The 15482-nt window shown below is 40.7% G+C and overlaps 1 protein-coding gene across 7 annotated transcripts in view; it reads left to right on the top strand.

Moving 5' to 3' along the window:
* Nucleotides 1-15482, top strand: part of CDC42BPA (CDC42 binding protein kinase alpha) — a 339222-nt gene that overhangs the window by 96604 nt on the left and 227136 nt on the right. For all 7 annotated transcript variants that reach the window (XM_054023831.1, XM_054023829.1, XM_054023836.1 and 4 more), the window contains exon 2: nt 14459-14550. In XM_054023831.1, coding sequence (XP_053879806.1) covers nt 14459-14550 — 92 coding nt within the window. The remainder of the gene's footprint in view (nt 1-14458; nt 14551-15482) is intronic.

Genomic DNA, 15482 nt, shown 5'->3' with positions numbered 1-15482 from the left:
TTATTGAAGAAGATTGTGGACCAAAACATGTAGATATGTGGCAAGAGAGCATAATCTATTTTAGTTTATATGAAAGCCAACTGTTAATGGAAACTACAGAATGCAAAGTTAACATGGGCATTAGAAAATGTATTTTTCAGTGTCAGTTGAACCAGCATCTTCATAATGAATTCCAGTCTATTTGTATTAATGGTAGGGTGGGTGATTATTTTTGGAAACACTAATTCATAGGAATTAGTAATTCAGCTACTATATATTATTATAAATGCAAATGTATCCATCCAAATTAATGAAAATTGTTTGAATGATTAACATTCCCATGAGAATGAAATGAGTTAGAAGGAAGGCATAGAATATTTCAGGTTTATTTTATAGCGATCATTTAATAAGGAAACAGCAAACAAGATTGTGACTGCTGTAGAGGATTCAGAAATAAAGGCCTGATCGTATAAACAGTCATGTAATTAGAGATTGTATCATAATGCATATGCACAAGGGGGCTGAATAAAGATTGTACAGGCAGCCTAAATACTGCCATTTCCTACCTTCCAAATGCTTGACTTTTTGTAACCAAAATAACATTCATACTGGGCTAGATGGACCTTTGGTCTGACCCAGTACGGCTGTTCTTAGTTTAATTTTTATTGACCTTTTCTGAAACTTTTCCAATTTCAGTATATCTTTTTTGAGATTGGGCGACCACATCTGCACACAGTATTCAAGATGTGGGCGTACCATCGATTTATATAAAGGCAAAGCGATATTTTCTATCCTATTATCTGTCCCTTTCTTAATGATTCCCAACATTCTGTTTGCTTTTTTGATAGCCGCTGCATATTGAGTGGATGTTTTCAGAGAACTATCCACAGTGACTCCAGTATCTCTTTCTTGAGTGGTAACAGCTAATTTAGATCCCATAATTTTATATATGTAGTTAGGATTGTGTTTTCCAATGTGCATGACTTTGCATTTATCAACATTGAATTTCATCTACCATTTTGTTACCCAGTCACCCAGTTTTGTGAGATCATTTTGTAACTCTTCGCAGTCTGCCTGGGACTTAACTATCTTGCGTAGTTTTGTATCATCTGCAAAAATTTGCCACCTCATTGTTTACCCCTTTTTCCAGAAGATTTATGAATATTTTGAATAGGACTGGTTCCAAGACAGACCCCTGGGGGACACCACTATTTACCTCTGTCCATTCTGAAAACTGACCATTTATTCCTACCCTTTTCCCCTTATCTTTTAACCATTTACCAATCCATGAGATGACCTTCCCTCTTATCCCATGACAGCTTACTTTGCTTAAGAGCCTTTGGTGAGGGACCTTGCCAAAGGCTTTCTGAAAAACTAAGTACACTATATACACTGGATCCTCCTTGTCCACATGCTTGGTGACCCCCTCAAAGAATTTTAGTAGGTTGGTGAGGCATAATTTTCCTTGACGAAAACCATTTTGACTCTTCCCCAACAAATTATGTTCATGTATGTGTCTGACAACTTTGTTCTTTACTGTAGTTTCAACCAATTTGCCAGGTACTGAAGTCAGGCTTACCGGCCTGTAATTGCCGGGATCACCTCTGGAGCCCTTCTTACAGCATAATTTTCCTATTAGGGTTGCCAACTTTCTAATAGCAGAAAACCGAACACCCTTGTCCCGCCCCTTCCCAAAGGTCCCACCTTGCCCCACCCCTTCTCTGAAGCCCTGCCCCATGCTCACTCCATCCTCCCCCTCACTTGCTCTTCCCCACCTTCACTTACTAGCTCATTTTCATCAAGCTGGGGCAAGGGGTTGGGGTACAGGAGGGGGTCAGGGCTCTGGCTGGGGGTGCGGGCTAATGAGGGGTTTCGGGTGCAGGAGGGGCTCTGAGCTGAGGCAAGGGGTTGGGGTGTGGGAGAGGGTACGGGCTCTGGGCTGGGGCCAGAAATGAGGGGTTCAGGTTATGGGATGGGGCTCTGGGTTGGGGTATGGGGTTGGGGTGCAGGAGGAGGTTCGGGGTGTGGGTTCCGGACAGGCGGCATTTACCTCAAGTGGCTGGCTCCCAGGAAGCGACTGGCATGTATGGCTCCTAGGTGGAGGCCTGGCCAGGCGGCTCTGTGCACTGCCCCCATCCGCAGGTCCCGCGACCGATAGAAGTTGTGGAGCCAGCACTCGGGGCCGGGGCAGCATGCAGAGTCCTTGTGGCTGCCCCTATGTCTAGAAGCCAGAGGGACATGTTGCCGCTTCCGGGAGTCGCGCGGAGCCAGGTAGGGAACCTGCCTGTCCCACTGCGCCGCCGACTGGACTTTTTATGGCCTGGTTAGCGCCGTTCGCCAGAGGTCCCTTTTCAACTGGGTATCCGGTCAAAAAGTGGACATCTGGCAATTCTATTTCCTCTCCCTGCAATGGCAAAAGCCAGTATAGCTTTTTGTATTCCCTACTGAAATATGTTACATCAATCGCCTCCATTTTTCAGACGGTGTTTGAAAAATTGTAAAGACCTGTAAACTGCATTCATTCTCTATGTTGATCAAAAATAGTTGTTTATAAATTGTTAAGATATAATGGCTTTTTGATATTGTAATAATGAGAAATCCCTTAATTTAGTGTGTTAATAGATTACTGTTTTTTTAAATGTGCTCTCTACTTATACCAAATAAAACAAATGTTTATAGAAAGTTTCATTTTGTCACATTGAGTGGTGCATTTTATGAAGTTTACATTTGTATAATAAAATGGAGATTTTGACTTTTAATGTGGTTCTGGACTCTAGAAAGGTGATGCTAAATATTATTTTATTAGACATACGAATTTAAGTATTTTTAAAATTCCAAGAAAAGTTTTATATATGTTACAACCTGAGGTCCCAGTCATACAAACAGAAGTGCCTGTTCAAACCTATGTGCGCATGTGGATTTCCATTAAGTATTCATGGGCATAAGGGTCTGCCTGCACAGATCCTTTTGCAGGCTGAGCACCTATAATGGCTGCATGAGCAATATTGCTAGGACATATGAAAGACAAATAACAATGAAAGAAACTGTATATTGAAGCTCATTTGGACAAGGCCCGTACCTTTATTTTATATTTATATTTAGGTGTTACCAGAGAAAAAATTTAAATAATAATAATAATGATTAATGAAGTAACATGGAGCTCAGAAGTGAAGCAAAACATTCAGACAAGTCCTGTGCTGAAATGTATATAAGTATATAGCTATGCATCCAAAAAAATTGTGTCCGAAGAAAAGTGATGTATGTTTTTTTCCCCCCTGGGCTTAGAGCATTTTCTGTAGCTAGTTGTAAGACTGGAGGGCAAAGGGCTTTCCATAGGTGTTTTTTTTTTTTTTAATTTATTTATTTACAGGAAATATGTCTTGTGTAAAAATGAATGATACTGACTGTTTTCCTTATGTCCCATAAGATTCAGTGAAATTCCCAACACCTGATGTAAGAATCAAACTGTTAAACTTAATACATTTACTATAAGCAATTGCTTGAAGATATGTAACGTCTTCTCTAAAAATGATGCAAGTAAAAGGAGACCTAACCAAGGTTGTGTAGTTGATTTTTTTTTTCTTTTAGGTGTACATACTTTTGTTTAGTTTTAGGTTTTCTGTCAATGCAATGTAAGGAGCTATGCAGTTTAATATTGTTCAAAGCCCTCTCTTTGCTTTATTTGATATTTTAGATTGTTCTCGCAACAAATCAAACCACAATATTTTAACAGTTCGGAAATTTTCCAGGCTGGGTTTCTGCCTTAGGCTGTATATTTTTGGGAAATGTCATCCAAAATGGTTCAGCCATTTCTGAGAATGAGGCTGGTTCAAAATACATTTTTTTGCCCATTTTAAAATAATTCTGGAGACCTTTTACTGAGAAACTCTAACATCCCCATGTTTGGAGCAGGTGTGTGAAATTTGGCAAAGGAAGGATGGAATTTTGTGTCAAGGATGTGCCTTTTGCCATCCCCTTGAAAACTTGGCCAGATTTGGGCAGGTTATAAACCTTTGAAAAACTGAAGTTTGCATACACTTAGGAGAGAATTGCTGGAGCTTTGCAGCTAAATTCTCAGACGATTCTGTCTACATTAAACATGCTCCTGTCCGAGGCTTTCCATGCAATTGCGGCTCCCAGCTGTTGTGGGCTGTGCCTGGTCCAGGTTGCCAGAACTAAGAACAGAGAGCATCTCTCTCTCTCTCTCCTGTGCTTTCAGTGCCCTTCCCCACATTAGGCCCAGGCTGTGAAAAGGAGGGAGCTGCTTAATTAAATGCTGAAGGGGAGAAGAGTGGGACCCAGAGGTGGGAATGGGAGGAGTAGATTGAGACAAGAGGGGGCTGGGGGCTGAAGAGACCGAGACTGGAGGCTGGCAGTGGGGGAGAGGGAAACTGAGGCTGGCTGGCCAATGAGACTGGAAGCCAGTGGAGCAGAGGAAGCAGGGACTGGTTGGACAAGAAGACTGGAATCAGTATGAGGGGAGACTGAAACTGGTTGGGCAAGGAGACTGGGAGCTAGAGAGGGAAATGGGGAGGACTGGGAGCCTATGGGCTAGAGAGGGGTAGGGGGAGACAGAGATTGGATGAGAAACTGGTCGGGGCAGCTGGAACTTGTTGGGCAAGAGACTGGGACTAGAAATCAGAGCAGATTGAAGAAGGTAGGGAGCAGAGTGGGAAGATACTAGGAGGAGAGACAGGGTATAGTGGGGACAGCTAATTCTGGGTGCCAAATGTGAGACACCTAGGACCTGATTTTTCAGAGCAACTAACCTTAAATAGCACTTTATATTTTCAAAGCACAGTTACTGTTGACTTCAGTTGGGGCTGTGAGTGCTGAGCATTTCTGTAAATCAGACCCCAGGGTCTCCTGTCAGGCATCCAAAAAATGAAGAACACACAATTAGTTACCACCTGTGAAAAGTGACTTGCCCAGTATCACATATGAACTTTGTGGCAGATAGAATCCAGTTTTCTAAGTCAATATTCAACTGCCTTAACATTCGGCCATCCTTTCTCTTCCTGCAGTCTCCTGACTTGCTCACTATACACCACCTTCTTCTGCAAAAATAAGGCAGGGATCCTACAGACAACAGCCTCTTTTACTATGCAACCATGATTCATCCCCAGAGCAGGTCCATCCTTTGAACTGAATGAGGCAGGGGTCCTGTGGAAAAAATGGCATATGATTAGGTGATTAAAGACCGTATCATAATACATACACAAAAGCTTGAGTGCTTGACTTTGCATCCTTAATAATGTTCTTTTAACATGGTTTATTTTTGTGGGACAGAGATGCATTTATCCATCTTTGCAGTGGATATTTTGTTAACATTGGGGTTGTTTTGCATGTGATTGTTTTTATATGAAAGTGAAATCTCATTTCTTACCCTGATCTGAAATTCCCTGGTTAAGAATTTTTGGGGATAAGTTGTAGCCAAAGATGGCTGGATGATCTCCAATTGACCTAGCTGGGAACACATTACTTTTTTTCAATGTGAATAGGAGCCAGAATATTGTGTGTCTAACTATACCATTACAGTACAGGAACTTGCGGGTGTATTTCATATTCACAGGAACTGCCAGCTTCTCTTAAACTGCACTACGGATGTTGGCACTTACTGTTCATCAGGAAAAATATTTTAAGAAGAATTCCAAAAGAGTGAAAACAGAGTCTTAGCTGTTAAAACTGAGAAGAATTTTGTGGCTTATATTTTACCTTGGTCTAAATAACATTCTGTAATCCAGCTTCTATCACTGCTGACTGCAGGGTTTTGCATCTCATGTGCTAAACAGAGAGTTGGCAGCCAGTTCCAACAAAGCTTTTTTTGTGCCTTTGGGCTATCCTGGGGGCAGGGCTTCCTTTATTTTTCCCCACTTGTTTTCTTGTCTCAAGTAAATTGGTCATGTTTTAGACAGCTCCCTCTTGCTCAGTCACTTCCCCTCCCCTTTTTGTTTTTTGAAGTGGTGCTTACTGGAGAGGTTTATTTTTTTACAGTGCTTTGTTTTCTTTTCATCTGCACATCATCAGATTAAGAAGAAAGAATTATGGAAGGCAAGAAAAACAAAAAACCACCCAAAGTACACTCTAGCAGCACTTCGCAGACCTCCACATCATGCTGATGCTATATCACCTGTACTGTATATGGGCTGCTCTGCCCGTACCAGGCTCTTAGAAGAGTTTTTAGGAAGTAATCCTGTGGGGTTCTGAGCTCCATCAGTGCCCTTATTAAGTATTCATCACTCCTTCCTTAGCAGTAGAGTCAACAGGAAACCAGGAAATGCATCGGCGGAACGAGACCATCTTTTCAAGGCCAATTAGGTCAGAACTTCTGTACTTCAAAGCAGTCTCTTGGATCAACAAGGTCTTTATTGCCTCCATAGTTGTTCTAGAGTCTAACTCTTCATGTGCCCACTGGAAAAGATGGAATGCATAGAGCAGAAAAGAGAATGTGAGCCTCTGTGTGCTCCTGATCAGGGTATAGTTTCTATATTTCCTAACTCAAGCCCACCCCCCAAAGGCAGGGCTTTCTCCCGAGGGTCCCTCTTCTTATGACTGAACATCCGTTCTCACCTCACTATATATTTTTTTAATCCCCTGGTTAAACTGTATGCTAAAACCTTAAAAATACCATTAACATAGTTCAGAATCACTAAAGGCCTGATTCAGTGCTGATGGAAGACAATCAAAAAACTTTAATTTCAATGGGTTTGGATTAATCCCTAAAATAAAACATTAAATCGTTTCCTTCCAGGCTGGAGAGAGGGGAAAAAGTCCTTCTGCAGAAAGTACCAAACTATAAAGTGCTTATAATCTATGAAAGGAAAAGTTGATACTGCATAATTGTTCTGTTCAATCTCTTACACTGTGCCCATCTCTGTATTATCAGAGTGCCTTCCAGTAGTGTGTTAAGTGAGGTGACTAACGGCTGTCACATGTACTTTCTCTTCCCATGATAAAATGGTTGTGGATTTTTGAAATTTTATTTAATGTGCTATTGAAGGCAAGGTAGAAGAGAGGTGAGCCTTCCTCTTATAATGGAAGGTGATTAAATTTGTGGTGGCTCATAATTTTTGCGGGTGTTTGTGCCATAGGCTTAGTCCTGCCCCCATGAAAGCTGATACCTGCTGCACGAATGAGTTTTACCTTGGCTGTTGACGAAGGAGTAGAGTGCTTATCCTGGCCCCAGAACATGAAATCCCTTGATGATAAGGACCAACAGCTTTAACTTGATATGATATTTACAGGGAGCCAGTGTAATGAGCAGAGGGTAGGTTTGTTGTGCTCATATTGGTGAGGAGGCACCTTGCATTTTCCTGAGGGCTGAATGTTTCATGTCCATGTAGATTTGCATTGCTGTGGTTCCATTGGGAGGGAGTGGAAGATCATAATTTTCCAGGGTGGGGGACGGTCTTCTAGCTCACAGTGTCTCAACTGGGGGGCCATGAACAGGTTTCAGGGGTCTGCCAACGACTGGGCTTAGCCCTGGGCGGCAGAGCTCAGGGAGGAAGCGCCTCCCCCATTCCCTGACTCACCTCAGGGGGCCACCCAGACTGTCTGGGTTCAGGCAGTGCAACCCAAAATTGCAGCATCACTGCAGAAGAGAGATCTCCCCCTGCCATCAGAAGGGGGATGCCTCACAGCCATTGACTCCCCAAGCAGGCACCAGCTAGTCAAGGAGGCACACCAGTGCTCTGCCCTGCTACACCAGCACTTCAGGGAGCTTGGCAAATAGAAGGCAGAAATCTGGAGGGGTACATGACCCCCCCCCTTACCTCCCCATGTGACCTTTGGTTGGGAGTCTGCAGATTTGTCTATTTAAGTTTAGGGGGTCCCTCATTAAAAAAATATATGTTGAGAATCACTGTTCTGACTAGCCAGAGATGGGAGTGTCTTATTCAGAAGTGCTGCTATGGAATAGGGTTACCATATTTAAAAAATAAAAAAAGAGGACACTCCACGGGCCCTGGCCCCGTCCCTTCCCCACCCCAACTCCGTCCCTTCCCCACCCCAAACTCTGCCCATTCCCCACCCCTTCCCCAACGTTCCCACCCTAACTCCCCCTCCTCCCTCCCAGCCAGGCGAAAAGGGCTGCCTGAGCGCTACCGGCTTCACGATTTGCCGGGCAGTCTCCAGACCCTGCGCCCCCGGCCGGTGCTTCCCCAGCGCAGCTAGAGCCCGGTAGGGGAAGCGCCCAGCTGGGGGCCCAGAGTCTGGAGGCTGCCCGGCAAACCGTGAAGCCGGTAGCGCTCGGGCTTCGGGCAGCCCCCATGCCTCCGGACCCTGCGCCGCCGGAGCAGAGCAGCTGGAGCCCAGAGGGGAAGTGCCTGGCTGGCGGCTCGGGGTCCGGAGGCAAGGGGGCTGCCCGAAGCCAGAGCGCTCGGGCAGCTCGGCTCTTAAACAGAGCCGAAGAGTCAGGGGAGGAGCAGAGCAGCTGGAGCCCGGGAGGGGAAGTGCCTGGCCGGTATTTTTCCCGGACATGTTCGGCTTTTTGGCAATTCTCCCCGGATGGGGGTTTGATTACCAAAAAGCCGGACATGTCCGGGAAAAAACGGATGTATGGTAACCCCACTATGGAAGAGCTACGTATCAGTATCTAGAACTCCTAAACTGTGGACTGACCTGACCAATTGTGCGTGTGAATTTTCAATTGGAGGCTGCTCTGTTCCTGCAGATTCTTCAAAATGTTTACCCCTGCCAATCAGCATGACCCCAATCTCACTTGGGTTTGTCTCACCCAGGTTCCCTTCCAACCCTGATATTCTATGATTCTATGACCTGTCTATGGTACAAACCATTCTAAAATAAATTGCCTAGGGAATTGATCTATCTTGGACTAGTAATTATCTTTCTTTATGGAGCCCTTGGGCCGTATATTACCATAGCTGTTTCTTGAGATAATAAAATAACCAAAAATGTTTACAAACCTTCCACTAACATGACACCATGAATCACTATATACAGCCTAAACCTATTTTTGTCTGTTGTGTTTTTACATGAATAGACCTAGTGATCTTTATTTTTCCAGTATCCCTATGGGAACCCTGGAAAATTCCAAAATATAATAATTAAAGAATGACAGGCCTTTCCTTACAGTGAAAAGTGAACAATTGTTTGGTGGTTTAAACAGCTATGTTGGTGTTTGTTAACAAGATATTTTACGTTGTACTCCAGCTAGGCCTATAATGGTCAAAAATCACTGATATCACGAACGGTTCCTTCATTTGTAGTCAGTCTCTCTTCAACATAAAAAACCCAACCCTTTTAATGGGGTGCTTTTTATTTATTGAAAAATATTTGAACAATGACATTGACATCTTTACATTGGTTAAAATATTTCAAATGACGTAGTATAATCCAATTTATGCTTGGCCAATAAGAAATCATGTTTTGGTTTCAGCTCAACTATTCAAAAAATGGTTTAAGATATAAAAAGGTTTAAAAACAGAGTGGGTGGAAGACGTATATTGTCTACGGAACCCTTGGCTTTAGAAAACCTGGCAACAAGTTCAGTCTCTGCAACCTCTGAAATGGAGCCCTGACCTTGCATTGTGGCATGCAATGAGCTCAACAGAAAGAGAAAGTAAAGTTGATGTGACTACATTTTAAAAATAATATTTATTATAATTCCTTAATGCAATGCTTTGTAATAGGGGAAGGTATTGTAACCCTCTTGGGATAGAATTGTTTCATAATAAAAAGGTAATGCACTGTCAGGATTTACCTAGCTAACCGTGGAGGTTGTTGTCTTGGTAGTCCAACATACACCTACTGCAATTTTTTTTTCTGTCTTCAAACAGAAAATTCAGTCATTTTTTTGTTTGAGGACTTAGTTGTGTAGCATACAGCAAAGTGTGCAGAGTTGTTGCTCTGAAGTTCATGTAACTGGAAGTCCTACATGGATGCAAGTAATATTGAGCATTTAGAAGTTGTAGTGCTGTGTGGTAGATAGTCACAGGCCCCCTGTGCACTTGCAAGAATGCAGGATGAAGGAGGGTTACGATCAGAAAGTGGCCATGTCTGAGGAAATATGAGTTTCAGTGTAATACTTAGCTTAAAATTTCCCTTTTAGGCTTTGAACCTGCAAAGACAAGTACATGCTGAACTCAGGGGGACTACTCACATCATTAAAATTAATCCCATATGTAAGTCTTTGCAAGCTTGGGGCATTAGACCTTACTACTAGTACTTGAGTGTGTGTTTGTGTGTGTGTGTATATATATATAAAAATTAGAAATTTTGATTGGGCACAGGGGTAAGGGGGCATGACCCTGGAAAGTTTGGGGACTGCTGCTGTAGGACCAAATCCCATTGTCTTAAAATATTCTTATTTACTTCAGTAGGACTGAAGTATACGAGAAACAGAATTCTGAAGCAGTCGATATCCTTCTGGAATAAAAAAAAAAGCAACTAACTTAAATGAGCAAAGTAATTTTGCCTCGAAAAGGAATGGCATTCACAGGATAAAATATAATTAACCTTAACTTTTTGTGCTGTCTTCACTGGGTGCGTTTTTTAATTGTGAAAATCGCTATAGTTTGAGAAGAAATTTGATGAGGCTATGAAATTACCTATATCTAATGCCAAACCCTTAATTTCAGAGCCTAACTAAGAGCTTTGTGGCGAACTCTTTCTCGGATTGAAACTTTAAAACTGCATTTGAAGTGGAATGGTTTGAATTTTAGTTAGAAGTTGCTGATGTTGTCATTGTAATAGAGTAGAATCACATTTTAAAGTCTGTTCTGCTATGGGTTCATGGATCCCTATAATATCTATTATGTTCTGTAACAAGACACTCATTGCAGTCTGCTTTCACTGATATTGTGCATGGACATCAGTTTAATTGATGAATACAGTGGGTGCCTCTCTTCTTTGAACAAGCTAATTTTATTAACAGGTCTGTGTCTTGTTTATCAGATGACATTTGGAGCACTTATGAATTTAGTTGTCTCACTTATTTATCAAATCTCAGAATTGACTTTTCATTTTGTTGAAGTTTGTGTCTGTTTTTCTCAAAAAGGGAAAGTATCTAAAACCGAATTTCTTAGCTTATCATTTTGTGCTACTTTCTTTTTGGAGAGGGATTTTGTAAAGCCCTGGAGCAGGTTTTTATGTCTGTATAATCTCTATCTGTCTTAAATTTAAATAAAATGAAATGATTAGCTGGACACTTAAATATTTGTTTTCCATCTAGATTGATTCAGACCAGTGTTTTATTTAAAAAAAAAATCTCTTTCAGAAATGCCAGGAGAATCCAAATTGGATTTTATTTTATTTAGCATATGTGTGGCCAACTTATGACAGCTGTGCAATGGCACCTTGTTGTTCTTGTACTGAAAAAGCAATTACTGTTTCCACTTAAACTCCTTTCACAGTTCTAGTCCCTGATCCTGCAAATGAATCTGCCCACACATACCTTTTAATGCATACAGTATCCCATTAAATCAATCTGAAAAGATTTTTTTAGCCATATTTTCAAATGTCCCTTTTAAATCTTAACCATCATTTTGACATGCCCACCTATCTGCATCTTCAAACCCTATATGTGTACAGCTAAGAGAGCTTATCTGGTTTAGAGGAACGTGCCATTTTCCCGTCTATCTGTCCAGGTACTTGTGTGGTCCTCGTCACTTTAATATGTAGGCATCTCATTATCCTCTTGACACACTTGTAAGGTAAGGGACTACTTGGGTGGTGACAGTGAGTGTCACCATGCCTGACATTTAGGCACCTAGAAAATCATTGGGATTCATGAAGCCTGAGTTAGGTGCCTAAGCTCCTTATACATTGAATGAGGGAGAAATAGGTGCCTAAGAATGGGATTCAGAAAAACCTGGCTTAGTGGTTAGGGAGACCCTCAGTTAAAGTCTCATTCCACCTGAGCAGGATTTGAACAGGGATCTGCCACTTCTCAGCTGAGTGCTCTAATCACTGTGCTATGGGATATTCTGATGTGGGGGGGTCCATTAGTCTCTCCTGTTGAAACAGTTCCACTATGAATGAATAATTCAAATAGTCATTGGAGCAGGGGAACTGAATTCTGGGTATCTCACTTCCCAGGAGACTGCTTTAATCACCAAGCTATAGAGTCATTCTTGTGCTTACTCAGTCTGTCTCTAGCCAAGTGACTCTTTCGTTATTTATCCACAGTGGACTAGCCTAAATAGGACAGATTGAGTGAGCCCCCACATCAGAATATCCTGTAGCCCAGTGGTTAGAGCACTCTCCTGAGAGGTGGCAGATCCCTGGTCAGATCCCTTTTTTCCATCAGGCAGAGTGGGGACTTGCACCAAGGATCTCCCAGATCCCAACTTATGAGGAAGGTCCTCTGGCAGTTTTGTGCGAGTTTGTATATGGTGTCCAGTCTGGTAGGTGAGTTCTGAGTTGAGTGAGTTTAGTTCCCTACAGGGTTTGGTGGCAGCTTGGGACAGTGGAGGGGTTGTGAATCACAGTGGGACCCAGTGTCTAAGTCCTTTTGTGAATCTAGATCAAAGTATCTTAAGTGTTTAATCCAAGAGCACAGAATAAGTCTATGGTGGAGCCGGGAATTGAACCTACTTCTGCTAAATCCCATTCCAGTTCCCTATATTCTAGATCACCCTTCCTCTTAAATAATAGATCCTGAATTAGTAATGGAATTTCTATTGTATGAATTGATAAGAATTCAAATAATTGCTTTATAAAACAAAATATTTCAAAACAAGTGGGTTTTTTTACCTTAATAAGTTAATTCATTTACATAATGTTTCTCAAAGAGACATGGCTCATGTCTCCCTGAGGACATGCAGATGGCTAGCCAGGATGGGGTGCAGAAGATGTAAAAATTAGATGGGTAGGCCATTGATAACACATGGTGTGGGACTGAAAGAGAGACAGTATCAGTTTTCCTAAAATTCTTCTGATTTCATAATCCTCAATTGGAGTTCAGCTTTTAAAGACTGGAGGAATCACAACACTAATATTTGTAAAGTCCTTTGAAGATCATGAGTGTTTAAATGTCGGTGGATCAATGAAGTTCCCCTCCAGGGAATTTTCCCCAGAACTTTTATTTGGTAGGGCTTTGCCCTTCAGTGGGAGGGTTCCATGGCTCTAAGCATTGCATCCTGAGAATTTACCTTTTCATTTTATTGCCCATGGGATTTTGGGGAGAGAGGTTAGCACACTAAGTTAGAAAGGAGGTGTTCCACATGCAGAGGATCCCCTCTGCACATGGATATAGGGGATAAACAGTCTGTTATTACCTGTCGAGACGTGCAGCTAGATTTCTGTGTTTCTCTTGGAAGAGTTAATACCAAACAAGAATGCAGACCAAAGTGTTTCCCTGCATTCTCTTTATGTTAATGCTGAGTTCAACTTAAGAGGGGCAATACAGAATTCTAAACATGAGTCTTGGCACGTAACTTAAGGTAGACTTGATTTAAAATAGTCATTTTTACTTACTTCATTCTCATGGCAATGTTTATCTTGCCTTTCCATAGCTGTAGGTGCTGTTACATAATTAAAACTTGCAAAATTATAAATGAAATCTATATAATGCTTGAGGCATACTAGATAATGGTTTTTAAATATATTTGTAACGTTTATGTCTGCACATATGCTCTTAATCATTTGGGATCTAAAAGGTTTTAAAATATTTATATCTAAAACATTTCAGTTCACCTAATTTGTGTCGGTCTCAAACTTAGTGTACATATTATCAGCCTGGATTCAAATTTTCTTTTGGAAAAAGTCTGCTGTTTATAAACTTGACTCTGGAAAAAATACCAAAAATATAATATATATAAACACTAGAATTACCTGTGTGTGAAATGTTTTGTTCAAGTTTGGTCATCAAATTAAAATAAAATATAATACAGTAAAAATATATGGCTTAGAAAGAGAGTTTGGACAGAAATGGAGGTCAAAGCAAAAAACCCCAAGCAAACATACTGAACCAAGGTTTAAAGGTTAATTTATTAACCCTTGCACATAAAGTAGTGATCTCTCAGCAAGTATCTATTGATATACCCTCATGGGACAGTGCTAGCAGTCCAGCATCTTTTCATCAGCACTTCAATTTTCCTTAGAGTAAAATATTGATCATTAATATTGAGCTAATGTAGAAGTTAGCATATTTCTGTCCAGAGTGATGTAATAATTTTACCATACTATATTTTCACAACCAGACATACCAGTCTATAACACTTGAAAACCTACTATATTGAAAATCACTGTGTGGATTTATAAGAGATATAGAAGGATATAGGCGGCTTGATTCTATTTGTAAAAAATATGTACTCCATAAATTTCCTTTCAAAGCAGACAGAAAGTTTGGCTTAGCTCTTATTGGTCATTAGTTTCAGCTTTATATTTTGTAATATTACTGTAGGGAATAGATGTATATATGCAAAATGTTCTGTTATTTTCAGGGCTCTTATACCTTAATATTTTATATTATTAATGTTACCTATTTTTTAATGATTGATATTTTCCTTTGTTTCAGCCAAACCTTTTACCTCTAAGGTGAAACAGATGCGACTACATAAAGAAGATTTTGAAATCTTGAAGGTGATTGGTCGAGGAGCTTTTGGGGAGGTAAGTGTGTTTTTTGTTTTTTTTTAACATTGCATGTACTACAGAAAATCTTCTACAGTCAGAAAGTTTATTGGTACCAAGATATTGAAATATAGGTAATCTAGAAATACACAGAAATACTACTAAGTGAGTTGGTAGGGATGCAGGCAGGGACAAAAATTCATTGAACTTGAAGTATTTTCACAAAACATTTCAAGTTCCACAAATCTGCATTTGTCAAAAAAAATTCTGATCACCTCCACTTGTGACCTCCCAAGCCAGTTCATATATTTGGGTACAGAAGCTATTCGTGCCTGCCTGTAGCAACTGTTTGCCAAAGTCCATATATGTGAAAGCATTCACGTCTATTTCAGAATGGTTGGCAAAGATGCAGGCTGATGCCCAGAAGATCACCTTAAAAATCTGTATTAAGGCCACTAATCCAAGCATTTGGTCTGGTACAGAAGATTTCAAAAATAGAAAATTTACAGGGTAGGGAATATTTGTCTTTTTGTACTTTTTATCTGAAGATTTTAAAGTGATTTACGAAGTTGAGTAAGTGTTGCTTCCATTTTGCATATGGGAAAACTAAGCACAGAATGGTTAAGTGATTTGAAAAAGTTACACAGCAAGTCATTGGTCTTCTGTCTGTTTTTAATTTACATTTCTTATTTTGATGAGCAAATGAGGATAGATGTGGATAAATCATAATTTTACTATTACTTTTTTTTCACCAAAAAGATCTCTGCCCACACTTAAATTGGCTTTCCATGGTGGATAGCTGTGGAAGCACCACGGTCTTTGTGCCTGCAGAGCCCAGTCCTTATTCAGGAGACAGATGATATTCAGTTTCTCATTGATCTGCGTAGGTTTTTTTTTTTTTTTTTTTTAAATCATAGTTTTGTCAGGAAAAAGGATTTTCCCAATTTTCTTTTGTGCGTAGAAAACATTGA

The sequence above is a fragment of the Malaclemys terrapin genome, chromosome 3 (genome assembly GCF_027887155.1).
Source record: "Malaclemys terrapin pileata isolate rMalTer1 chromosome 3, rMalTer1.hap1, whole genome shotgun sequence".
Taxonomy (NCBI): Eukaryota; Metazoa; Chordata; order Testudines; family Emydidae; genus Malaclemys; species Malaclemys terrapin.
The sequence above is the reverse complement of the archived record's forward strand: the minus strand, read 5'-3'. Positions and strand labels throughout refer to the sequence as shown.